We start from the raw sequence: 13245 nt of genomic DNA, 5'->3' as shown, positions 1-13245 counted from the left end.
TTGAGGCTTTATTATTTTTTATATTTTTTATTGAGGTACTATATCAAATGCAAGGATTATTATTATTATAAGTCTTATAATATCTAAATAACTCAAAATACAGTCTCTATGGTCATTTCTGCAGTAACCCCTCTTAAACACTGCGTTTTTTTTATTTTCAGGAAGGTCGCACAAACAGTGATGAAGTGAATAACCAATTAATATGGGGGTTTGTTAATAATAATAATAAATAATCCTTGCATTTGATATAGTGCCTTTATCATGTCATAGAGATGACTCAAAGCACTTCACGGGATCTACTGTGAAGTGTTTATTTTGTGGGTGAAATCTGGCAGCCAGTTTGCGTACAGCAATATTCCAAACACAGTCATGGAGTGAGTGACCAATTTTATTTGGGGGATTTGTTGACCAGGACATCAGGAGAAACTCTCCTCTGTTTTTGAGTAGTGTCGTAACATCTCTAACATCCACCTGAACAGGCAGACGTGACCTTGGTTTAACAGCACCTCCAACAATTTAACACACCCTCAGCATTGCAAGGAGGATCATCTTAGACTATGTGATTCCTAGTCCCACCATGGGGCTTGAACCCACAATTTTCTGATTCAGAGGTGATAGTGCAACCAATGAGCCACCTTGACACTTGGCCAGGACACCTGGAGAAAGTTGCATATGTTTGCCATCTACACATAGACATTTCCCTGTTTCTGTACTGGAATATACACTCTCTCACTGGAGGGACACATCTTGCTCATGTAATCCTGAAAAGTATCAGACACAGATTGGCAAAAGCCAAAGTCTGGGGACCCTGGCATGTATCTGCACACATGGGGTACACTTCCACATGTGTGCGAATGACACCCAACTCCATTTTTCCACCTCACTTTGCAACCCCTAGTCCCCTGATGTTCTGTCAGCCTGCCTGTCAAACATCAGGAGCTGGATGAGCGCGAATTTCCTTCAGCTAAATGTTGACAAGACGGAAGCCATACTCTTTGGCTCTCGTCAACGTCTAATATCACATGGTTCTCACCTGCTCCACCTACCTGACCTCCCCCTAAAACTCTCCGAACGCATACACAACCTATGCTTCAGGTTCAATCCCCAATTATCCTTCCTCCCCACATCCGGTCCCTCACCAGCACCGCTTTCTTCCACCTCCGACGCATCGCCCGTCTCCGCCAATACCTCACTCCAAAAGCCGCTGAAACAACAACAACAACAACAAGATTCCATTTATAGAGCGCCTTTCACGTCAGGAGGAGAAACCCTGGTTCATGCCTTTATCACATCTCGGCTGGATTATTCAAATGCCCTCCTCGCCGGTCTCCCCTCCACTGACCCGCTCTGCCTTCCCTCACCTCCGTAACATCGCCCAGCTCCGCCACTACCTCACCCCTCAGGCCGCTGAAACTCTTGTTCATGCCTTCATCATCTCCAGGCTCGACTATGCAAATGCCCTGCTTGTCGACCTTCCCAACTCCTCCCTCCACAGACTGCAGATAATCCAGAACTCTGCAGCCCATGTCCTCTCCCGCACCAAACTCCATGACCCCATCTCCCCCACTCTCGCCCGACTCCATTGGCTCCCTATCCTTCAGAGCCCTCAATGGTCTCGCCCCACCCTACCTCTGTGACATCCTAACCCCCTACCAACCCGCCCGCTCCCCCCACTCAGCCGGCTCCGGCCTGCTCCACGTCTCCGACCCACCCGCCCCACCATTGGCGGGAGAGCCTTCAGCCACTCTGCCCCCAACCTCTGGAATTCCATCCTCCAGTCACTCCGCCTCGCCCCCTTCTTAGCCTCTTTCAAGTCCTGCCTCAAGATCCTCCTCTTCGACCATGCCATTGGCCACCCCCCCTTTCCCTCCCCTCCCCTCTCCCCCCCTGACCCCAGCTCAAAATGCTGTACACTGTCCAGCACCTTGGGACATCCACCCGACGTGAATGGCGCTTTACAAATGTAATCTTGTTGTTGTTGTTCATAAAATCCAGGTCATCCAAAACTCTGCCGCCTGCATTCTTATCTGCACTAAACTCCGCTCCCCGATTACCCCAGTCCTTGCCAGACTGCACTGGCTGCCTGTCCCAGAGAGGATCGACTTCAAGATCCTCACTCTTGTCTTCAAATACCTCCACTTCTCTGAACCCCCCCTACCTCCTGACCTCTCTCCTCAAAACAGTGCCTGTTGCCTTCGCTCCACCGGGTCAGGCCTCCTCCTTGTCCCCGAATCCTCCGCTCCACTCTCGGCGGCCGTGCCTTCAGCCACTACGCCCCGAGGCTCTGGAACTCCCTTCCTCACTCCCTTCCTCACTCCCTTCGCCTCGCCCCCTCTCTTCCTATTTTCAGGCCTTGGCTGAAGACCTTTCTTTTCAACCGCGCCTTTGGTCACTTTCCTCCCCCTCCCCCTGGCTCGGTCCCAGGATCCGTTACTGTGAAGCGCTCTGAGACACCGTCCGGCGTGGAGGGCGCTCTATAAATCCAAGTTGTTGTTGTTGTTGCTTGTATATCCAACGCTTGGAACCCACTTGAATGGTTTGCAGAGAGGTAAGCAGCCACTGTTTAAGATCTGTGCCTTCAACTGGTGTAAGCATTGTTCAATAGAAATGGATATGTGTCTGAGCCGTGGGGAGGAATTTGGTGACAATGCTCTCACGCATTTCATGCTGAGCTGTGATGGCCACCAGGAAGCTTGCAGGTACCTACCTAGTTAGGGCTCAAACTCACGCCCGTCAGGTATCAAGTGACCAGCTAGTGATTATACTCCTTGGGGGAGGTAAGAGGGGTCTCCTTGGAGCTGAACTGGCTCCAAGGTGACAAGTTTGGCAACAAAATCAGAATTGAGCCTATGTTGCGGTATCGGTAGTCCAGTTCCTGAGCCAGGCAGGTCTGCTGGACTCCAGGGCACTGCTAATGGCAGCACAGGACTTGGCTCATCAGCAGGACTTGGAAGGGCAAACCAGTACCAAGAGCAGGGAATCCACCCACTCAGCTTGTTAAATGTGCAAGTCAAAGCCCTAATGGGTGGGGTTGTCCTAGCTGGACAAGCAGTGGGAAAGCTTGCCAGACAATGATATCAATGGCAATCTATGAGGGTTTAGCTGTTTTAGACTCCAGCAGTTACCCCAATGAACACTCTGGGATTCTCAAGCCTTGGCTCTTGCCAACCTGTGCCTAATATTTTCTGGAATTAGGTAAGCAGGTAAGCAGGATGCATCCCTCCAGTGTGCATTCCATTCTAATAAACACCTTTGGAATTTCCTTGTGTAGGCGGGAGCATGGAACTCTCAGTTTGGTTTGGATACTCTTAAGCATGATGATGGGTTTCTCCATGTGTCAGACCATGGATAAAGGCTGACCAAAAAAAAGTGTACTGCTGGATGTTAATTAGTTAGAACCACAGAGCTTTCCCACTGCTTGTCCAGCTAGGATAACCCTACACGTTCGGCCTTTGGCTTGCAGGGATAATAGGACCCGAGTCTGAAGAATCCATGCCTCCCAGTGTTCAAGGGACAATCTTGTGATTTATGTCATTATGTAAGCTGAAAACCAGAGAAATTAAACTGGGTGGAAAGCTGTTTTATATTCAGACACATTTCATAGTTTGCCCCTCCAAGTCCTTCACAAAATGAAAGTAACTTCAGTTTGGGCTAAGGAATATCAAAGCCATGAAGATCAGAAGCAGGGAGGGAGGTTGGTATGGAAGGGGTAAATACAACTACAGGTATTGAAAAGACAGTAACAGGAGAGAAAAATGCTGCAAGCTGTAGCAATTATAAAGATGATCGAAATCGGTTACGTCTTGGATTACTTATATAACCATTCTGCCTGGGTGCATAGAATCTCATTAAAGACCCCCAAACCCCTCCTCCTTCCAAATATACAGTCTTATTTATTATATAACATTTCCATTTTTGATATTCATACAAGCTTACTTGCTTTTGTCCGCCCCTGGAGTGAAATTTAGCTTCGATAAAAAGGTGAGAATAAAATCGGTGCAGATAATCTACTGTGAATACTGACTTCTCACCCACTAAGAGGAGGTGTACAATTAATTGGGAGAGAGAGTGGGTGATTTTGGAATTCCACAAAACAGTGCCTCTGAGCATTAGTAGCATAACTACACTTATTGAGCTACAAATAATTGTAAATACTTGCAAAGCACTCTTTCTTTGCCTTACGGTTGCCATCCATAAACCTCTTTGCTACTTATATATCTATATGTATCTGTCAGACATCAAGTCCTGGATGAGAGCTAATTTTCTTCAGTTCAATGTCAACAAGATCGAGGCCCTCCTGATTGGCTCCCGTCAGCGCCTCCACACCTCAGACGCTGCCAGCATAACCATCCAAGGATGCACACTTCACCTTGCTAAGCCAATCTGGAACCTTGACATATTGTTTGACCCTCAACTATCCTTTCTACCCCACATCCATGCCATGACCCTCTCTGCCTTCCCCCACCTCCACACATCGCCCAGCTCCGCCACTATCTCACACTGCAGGCCATCAAAACCCTCATACATGCATTCATAAAATCGAGGCTTGACTATGCAAGCTCACTGCTTGTCAGCCTCCCCATCTCCCTTCATAGGCAGCAGATCATCCAGAACTCTGCAGCCCATGTCCAGGCTCCGTGACCCTATCAACCTCATCCTCACCCGACTCCATTGGCTTCCCATCACACAGAGGATACAGTTCAAGACCATGGTCCTCACCTTCAAAGCCCTCCATTGTCTTACTCCCTCCTACCTCTGCAAACCTTCTAACCCCCTACCAACCTGCCCACTCCCTCCACTCAGCAGGCTCCAGCCTGCTTCATGCCCCCCCGCCTCGCCCATCCCACCGTTGGCAGGTGGGCCTTCTGCCAATCTGCCCTCACCCTCTGGAACTCCAATCCTCAGTCCCTACGCCTCGCCCCCCTCCCTTACCTCCTTCAAGATCCTCCTCTTCGACTGTGCTTTTGATCATCCCGCTTCCCCCCTCCCCAATCCCGACCCCCAGCTCAGGTTCAAAACACTGACTGTCCAGCACCTTGGGACATCCTACTGACCACTCTGACCTACTATCCTCCTATCTACCTGCCCGTACCCTCCGTTCCTCTGGCTCCGGTCTGCTCCACATCTCCCGCCCTAACCGACCTACCATCGGTGGCCGGGCTTTCAGCCTCTCAGCCCCTAGGCTCTGGAATTCCAGCCCCCAGTGCCTTTGCCTTGCTTCCTCCCTTTCCTCCTTCAAGGCCGATCTCAAGACCTTTCTCTTCAACCGTGCCTTCAGATCCCCTCTCGACTCTCTACTCCCTCCTCGCTCCCTCCCTCCCTTCCCTCCCCTCACCTTGACCATTTCCCCCCTGCTCGGGTCCCGACCCAACTGTCCAGCACCTTGAGACATCCTCCCGACGTGAAAGGCGCTCTATAAATGCAATCATGTTGTTGTTGTTGTTGTTAAAGGCGCTATACAAATGTAATTTTGCTGTTGTTGTATCGTCCGAGAGAACTACATCAAAGTATTGATCATATTTATGCAGTATCTGCAAGTGGAGAATAAGGCCCAGATCTAATTTAAATAAATATTGTATTTGCCAGAGCATCTACTATATAAAAATATTTGAAGTGCCTCACGGGTAATCATTCTCAAATGTAGTGACTGTGTATTTGTAGGCAGTCACAGCAACTGCTCATACACAGCAGGACCCCACACACAGCAAGACTGCACACAGTGAATAACTAATTTATCATTCACTAGTCCCTGACTCAGACTGGTATTCTGTACCCCTTGCACAATGCTCACTTGCATCCCTTGCACCCCAGTGCTGCCAAAATCCCTCAATCACACATTCATCATCTCCAAAATCAACTCTTTAAATGCCTTCTTTGTCAGTCTCCAGCTCATCTAAACCTCCACCAGCCACACCCTACCCACAAAAAATTTACATCACCGTCACCCCAACCTCACCAGGTTCCACTGACTCCCCCTTAGGATTGGCTTCAAGATTCCCATGCTCACTTACAAATCTCATGACTCGTTTGCAACTCCCTATCTTTGTGATTTTCTCCAAAATCACTCTTCTGCTCGCCTCCTCCATTCAGCACACTCGAGCCTGCTATGCGTTCCCCGCCGTCATCGTCCATCATCAGTGTCCAAGCTTTCAGCCACTGTGCCCTCTGGAAATCTTTGTCAACCCCTTCACCTCATTTTCTCTCTATCTGTCTTCAAACGTATGCACAAAATACATAGTGACATCACTTTACAGTATAACCTGTGAAATGCTTTGAGATGCATTGACAAAGTGATAAGGCACCATATCTGATGTAACGATTATTATCATTATAAATTTACAATTTGACTGCACCCCCTCCCTGCATTGTCTTGGCGTCCAGCAGTGTTTCTGTGAAGCACTCTGAGCCGGTATTTTATGTGAAGGAAGGTTTTCTTCACAACAACTTGCATGTATATAGCTTTCTCAAAGAGGAAGGTCTTCGGGTACAAAACCGAAAACGGGGAAAGAAGGGGCAAGGCGAAGGGATTGAGAGACGGAGTTCCGTAGCTTCGGGGTGTGGTGGCTGAAGGCTATGGTGGAGCAGAGGATTCGAGGGACAAGGACCACATTAATGGTCATTCACTTCACTGGATCCCTGAGCCAGGCTGCCAGTGCTGAAACAGTCACTGGTTGCACCTCCTCCATCTGGAGGAGGCGGTGACACATTTTTGCCAAACTCAGACACTGTACGGTCAGCGCACTTCCCCTTTAAAGGCAGCGGTGACACTGCCCCTTTAAGTGACGAACACGGTTGTTGAGTCGCCACGTGTTGCCACGTCTCGGCGCAGGCGCAGTGCCGCCTGTGGCCCGCTGTGGGGATCGGCTCGAGCCGCCGCCTCCAGTCACCATGAACTTCTTCCGAGGAGTGATGGGCGGTCCGACCGCTGGGCCGCAGCCCACCGGCGCCGAGACCGTGAGTAGCTCACAGCGCCCCCGGGGGGGAGAGGCCTGACACCGGGCGGGGGCGAGAGGCCTGACACCGGGCGGGGGCGAGAGCGAGAGCGAGGCCTGGGCTGGGCCTGGCCTGGCCGGGCCGGGCCGGAGCCGCGGGGCTCAGGTTGTCTGTGTCGCTCTCTGCCGCCGCCCGGGTCGCAGGGCCTGGAGGCGCGGAGGCAATGCTGTGCAGTGTCGCGGCTCCTGAAGGCCGGTGTCAGCTCCCCGGGGGGCGGCCACACCGCCCGCGGGGGCTCTGTCTGCCCACTGCCCCGAGGGTCCGAGACACTAACATCTCTGTCGCTGTGTTGGTTGGGGTTTCCTGGACTGATCACAGCTGTTAACGTGAACTTCGCCCTCACTTCACTTCACTGTGTCACTGGTGTAAACAGTGGTGTTAACTGCAGACCTTCCATTCCAGGTCTCTGATAATGACAACGCTTAATTACTATAACACTGAATATTGATCACGTTTCTTTACTATATCACTGTACACGATGCAAACCCATTTAGACTAATGCGGAATAAGCGAAGGTCACCACGAAGTGATTGAGATCAGCTCTGATGTGGCGTGAACTGATAGCAAAAGACAGGATCCACATTGTTTTATTGCAGTGAAACACACCAGAGTTTTCACCAAGTGTGAAATTGACTGGTTTTGTTGCTGATTAGTGGATCACATTAACTGATTGCACTCCAATCAAATTCAACAATAATCATTTGAAATATGATGTAAATACTTACATCAACATAATTCTGTATTTAGGGTTTACTCACTTTAAGAAAATCAGTAAGGCTACTTGTAGTTGTACAAGTTGCTACATGAAATGTGTTTCCACAACAATGGTGAAGATATATTTGTATTGTATGTGTTCATGTGTGTATTTGTTCATAAGTGTTTGCACAACATCTCACAGTACCTGTGATCCACACCATATGGAATGTTGTCAAGTACTTGTTACATTCAGTATACTGTGTAACAACAGTAATAACCCTCCTCCCTGCCCGTCCCCCTCCTCCCTGCCCGTCCCCCTCCTCCCTGCCCGTCCCCCTCCTCCCTGCCCGTCCCCCTCCTCCCTGCCCGTCCCCCTCCTCCCTGCCCGTCCCCCTCCTCCCTGCCCGTCCCCCTCCTCCCTGCCCGTCCCCCTCCTCCCTGCCCGTCCCCCCCCCCCCCCCCCCCCCCCTCCTCCCTGCCCGTCCCCCTCCTCCCTGCCCGTCCCCCTCCTCCCTGCCCGTCCCCCCTCCTCCCTGCCCGTCCCCCTCCTCCCTGCCCGTCCCCCTCCTCCCTGCCCGTCCCCCTCCTCCCTGCCCGTCCCCCTCCTCCCTGCCCGTCCCCCTCCTCCCTGCCCGTCCCCCTCCTCCCTGCCCGTCCCCTCCGTTCCTCTGGCTCCGGTCTGCTCCACATTCCCCGCCCCAACCGCCCTACCATTGGTGGTCGGGCCTTCAGCCTCTCCGCCCCGAGGCTCTGGAACTCTATCCCCCAGTGCCTTCGCCGCCTCCTCCCTTTCCTCCTTCAAGGCCGGTCTCAAGACCTTTCTCTTTGACCGTGGCTTCAGCTCCCCTCTCGACTCTCTACCCACTCCTCGCTCCCTCCCTTCCCTCCCCTCACCATTTCCCTCCCAATGCTCGGGTCCTGACCCAACTGCCCAGCGCCTTGGGACGTCCTCCCAACGTGAAAGGCGCTCTATAAATGGAATCTTGTTGTTGTTGTTGTAAAGTTAACTGATGGGAATGCAATGAGCTTATGTTAAAAATGTGCTGCTGATTTATGGTATGTGGGTTTTCACCCTCTGTGTTCCTCATAAGAGAAGTTCCTGATTGTTGGTGGACTGCTTGAAGTATTCGTGTCATTTTAAAAACTTCATCCTCATTGGTGGTGGTTGGGTGGAGAGGGAGTGGAACTAATATCATGGTCTTGTCCAAGGAATGTTACAGATTGGTCAAGGGAAGAAAGCAGATTATCAATCCTTAATGGGATGGGAGAGGTGACCTACTTTGAGGAGCAGATTTTTTTTAAATGCCAAACTGAAATAATAAAAGTTAATGTAAGATGGGTGGTTTGGGATTCTCTGCTGTAATTTTTCATTTCCAGTAAAATAGGTCACCGAATGCTCTGGATTTATTGAAAGAACATTGTGGATAACACAAACTCACGCTTGTGTTCAAATCCCTTCACTCTCTGGCACCTCCCTACCTCTCCGACCTCCTCACATCCCAATCCACCACGCGGCGCCTCCGTTCGACTGGCACCGGTCTCCTGCTCATCCCGTGCCTTGTCCATCGGATGTTGCGCTTTCAGCCACTATGCCCCGAAACTCTGGAAAACTCTCCCTCAATCTCTCTGCTTTGCCTCCATTTTCAAGTCCCGCATGAAAACCTTCCTCTTCGACCGTATTTACGGCCACCTAAACCCCCACCCCATGTGCGGAGTCAGGCCCATCACTGTTACAACAACAGAATTACATTTATATAGCGCCTTTCATGTCGGGAGGATGTCCCAAGGTGCTGGATAGACAGAGTTGGATCTGAGCTGGGGGGGTGGGGAGGGCAGGGGGATCGAAAACACGATCGAAGAGGAGGGTCTTTGGGTCTTGAAGGTGGCGAGGCGGAGGACTGCGGGATGGAGTTCCAGAGGGCGGGTGCAGAGTGGCGGAAGGCCCGCCGAGAGTGCGGCGAGCAAGACGGGGATGTGAAGCAGGCCAGAACCGGCTGAGCAGATGGGGCGAATAGGATGGTAGGGACTTTAGGAGGTCGCAGAGGTAGGGGGGAGCAAGACCATGGAGAGCTTTGAAGGTGAGAACCAGGATATTGAACTGTATCCTCTGTGTGATGGGAAGCCAGTGGAGTTGGGCAAGGATGGGGGTGATAGGGTCACGGACCCTGGTGTGGGAGAGGACACAGGCTGCAAAATTCTGGATGATCTGCAGCCTGTGGAGGCAGGAGTTGGGGAGGCCGACAAGCAGGGAGTTTGCATAGTCGAGCCTCAAAGTAATGAAGGCGTGTATGAAGGTTTTGGTGGCCTGCGGTGTGAGACAGTGTCGGAGCCGGGCGATGTTGTGCAGGTGGGGGAAGCAGAGTGGGTCATGGTGAAAATGTTGGGTAGAAAGGATAGTTGAGGGTCAAACAAGATCCCAAGGTTCCGGACTGGCTCAGTGAGGTGGAGGTCTGTATCCATGGATGGCGATGCTGTCAGCGCCTGAGGTGACGAGCCGCTGACGGAAGCCAATCAGGAGAGCCTCGGTCTTGTTGACGTTCAATGGAAGAAAGTTAGCTCTCATCCAGGACTTGATGTCTGACAGACATTCTGACAGCACAGCAGTGGTACCGGAATCAAGGGTGGAGCAGAGAGGTAGAGTTGGGTGTCATCGTATACATGTGGAAGTTGACGCCATGTCTGCGGATGATGTCACCAAGAGGGAGCAGATAGATATTGAAGAGGAGGGACCAAGGACAGAGCCCTGAGGAACGCAGCACAAGACGGTTCATGGGCTAGAGAAGAAACCATTGGAGGAGATGAAGTGCAGGCGGTGTGAGAGGTACGATCTGAACCAATCAAGGACAGCGCTGTTGAGGTGAGAGGAGAAGCGGTGGATGAGGATAGAGTGGTCAACAGTGTCAAAGGCAGCAGAAAGGTCAAGGAGGATGAGGAGGCAGAGGGAGCCCTGGTCACAGATGGACAGAATGTCATTTGTCACTTTGACCACAGCGGTTTCTGTGCTGTGGGTGACACGGAAACCCAATTGGAGAAGTTCGAGAAGGGAGTGGTGGGAGAGGAAGGAGCGAAGCTGGGAAGCAACAACTCGTTCTAGGACCTCGGAGAGGAAGGGAAGGTTGGAGATGGAGCGTTGGTTAGAGAGTAGAGAAGGGTCCAGGGAGGGTTTTTTCAGGATAGGAATGATGACAGTGTTTTTTAAAGGGGTGGGAACAGTACCAGAGGACAGGGAGAGGTTAACAATGTCAGTGAGTAGAGGGGCAAGGAGGTGGAGCTGGGCGGTGAGGAGGGGGGTAGGGATGGGATCCAGAAAGCAGGGGGTGGGTTTCATACGGGTTATGGTGGTGATGAGAGAGGAGGGCGAGACGGGTTCAAAGGTGTGGAGAGGGGGGTGGGCAGAGGCTGGGGTGGGAGGAGGGGATAGTAGTTGCAGTGGTAGAGGCAGCTGAGCGGATTCCCTCAATTTTGGATTCGAGGAGGTCCAACATTGTCTTGCAGTTGGCATTTGAGGTGAGGATGGGTGAGGCGTGAGAGGGTGGGCGGAGGAGTCGGTTCATGATGGAGAAAAGTGTTCTGAGACGCTACCCTGCTTTGAGGGTGCATATAAGTGCAAGTTGTTGTTGTCCAGTGTGTGGTGATTTCTAGCTGAATTGTAGAGTCCTGTAGCTCAGTGATTAGAGCACTTGCCTCTCAAGCGAGAGACCTCTCAGCAGGCAAAACCTTAGGCAAGTTTCCTTACTCTACATATCTGATAATAATCCCTCAAGAAAAAAAATAATAAAAAAATGGTCACTTCAATCCACGACTGCTTGTGGGACACTGCTGTGTGCAATTGGGCTGCTGTATTTCGCCCACAGAAATGTACAGTTGATTCACTTTACAGTATATTCTGTGAAGTGCATTGAGATGTCTAGAAGATGTGAAAAGCGCTATATGAAATTCAAGAATAATTATTATTTATTTAAAATTCCTTAATTAAGGGAGTACATTATATATGATGCATTAATAATTACCAGATTCAGTCCATACTCTGATTGCCTAAAGTAGTGTAAGTCAGGCTGACTCAGTTGGTAGCTCTCTCGTTTCTGAGTCAGAAGATTGTGGGTTCAAGTCCCAGATGGAGACCTGTAGCTCAGTGGTTAGAGCACTCGCCTTGCAAGTGAGAGACCTGTGTTTAATTCCTGGCAGGGCGAAACGTTGAACAAGTTTCTTTACTCCTAACAGTAACTGAGAACCCAGTTGTCAGTTGATTGACAGATCGCTTTTCCGGAGATAATAATTCCTTCAAAAAAATACTAATAATAAATTGGTCACTCAATCCACGACTGTTTGTAAGACACTGCTGTGTGTAATTGGCTGCCACGTTTTCTTCCACAAAATATACAGTCAATTCACTTTACAGTATGTTCTGTGAAGCTTTGAGACGTCTCGAAGTTGCACAATATCGAATGAACGAATTATTACTATTATTATTATCTGGACTTGGAACTTATGTTGTCTAAACCTGACATTCCAATGTAGTGATGGGGTGTGCTGCATTATTGGAGGTGCCATTCTGCTGCTGAAATGTTAAACTGAGGTCCCACCTGGCTATATACACTCTTAGGACAACTTGGATGATTGTTATACAATCCTGCCACTTTACAATGGAAGTTCCAGATGGGCATGTAGGGAAATGATCGCACATTTATCATCAACACTTAGAATCGTTGCATAGAGAGAGTTTACCTTCAGTACTGATTTTGCTTGATGAACACCTTCTTGCTTTCGTCAAAATTACTTGTAAAAGAATCTCTTGTCGGGTTTTTAAATGAGCCTTTGCTAACTCTGGATAGATAGGAATAGCTGCAATTAAATTTGGTGTTTTATAATATAATATTTACATTTGATATAACACCTTATCACATCATCAACAACAGATTGCATTTTTATAGCTCCTTTCATGTCAGGAGGACATCCCAAGGCTCCGGACAGAGGGGTTTGCTCCGATTGAGGGTTGAGATCAGAGAGGGGTGGGCTGGGGATGATGGAGGAGGGAAGATGACCGAATATGGTTAAAAGGAAGATCTTGAGGACTGACCCAGGAGAAGTCAAGGGAGGGGGTGAGGCGGAGGGGTTCCTAGATGGGGAATGCTGCAGTGTGTCAGGAAGTCCCTCCTGAGCTGAGGGGAAGACAAATGGTTCTCCTTATCAACTGCGTCCTCCCACCCGCCGGCCCCTGGCACTAGCAGATAGTGAGCCATCCTACACGTGTGGTGGGAGAGCAGCCGTTCTCGCTGCCAGATAGTGAGCTGATCGAGAGAAAGTGGGGCGGGGGGTGAGAGTGTGTGTGAGAGTGCATGAGTGTGTGTATGTGAGAGAGAGAGGAGAGAGAAATTGACAGAGAGGGTGATCTTGCTGCCTTGCTCCTTCCTTCCCCATCTTCAGGTCAAGCCTGAAGACCTTCCTATTCGACTGTGCCCATGATCACTTTCCCCAGCTCAGCATTGTGCTCTGCCTCCGTCAAGCACTCTGGGATGCTATCCTGCATGAGGGGCACTACATAAATCCAAGTTGTTG

General features: G+C 50.3%; 1 protein-coding gene across 3 annotated transcripts in view; it reads left to right on the top strand.

The window, feature by feature from the left end:
• The first annotated feature begins 6833 nt into the window (after positions 1–6833).
• uso1 (USO1 vesicle transport factor) overlaps positions 6834–13245 on the top strand; it is a 56902-nt gene continuing 50490 nt past the window's right edge. For all 3 annotated transcript variants that reach the window (XM_007891908.2, XM_042341292.1, XM_007891907.2), the window contains exon 1: positions 6834–6954. In XM_007891908.2, the coding sequence (XP_007890099.1) occupies positions 6889–6954 (66 nt within the window). In that variant the 5' untranslated portion in view covers positions 6834–6888. The remainder of the gene's footprint in view (positions 6955–13245) is intronic.

This window comes from Callorhinchus milii, unplaced genomic scaffold (assembly GCF_018977255.1).
Source record: "Callorhinchus milii isolate IMCB2004 unplaced genomic scaffold, IMCB_Cmil_1.0 Scaffold1, whole genome shotgun sequence".
NCBI lineage: Eukaryota > Metazoa > Chordata > Chondrichthyes > Chimaeriformes > Callorhinchidae > Callorhinchus > Callorhinchus milii.
The sequence above is the reverse complement of the archived record's forward strand: the minus strand, read 5'-3'. Positions and strand labels throughout refer to the sequence as shown.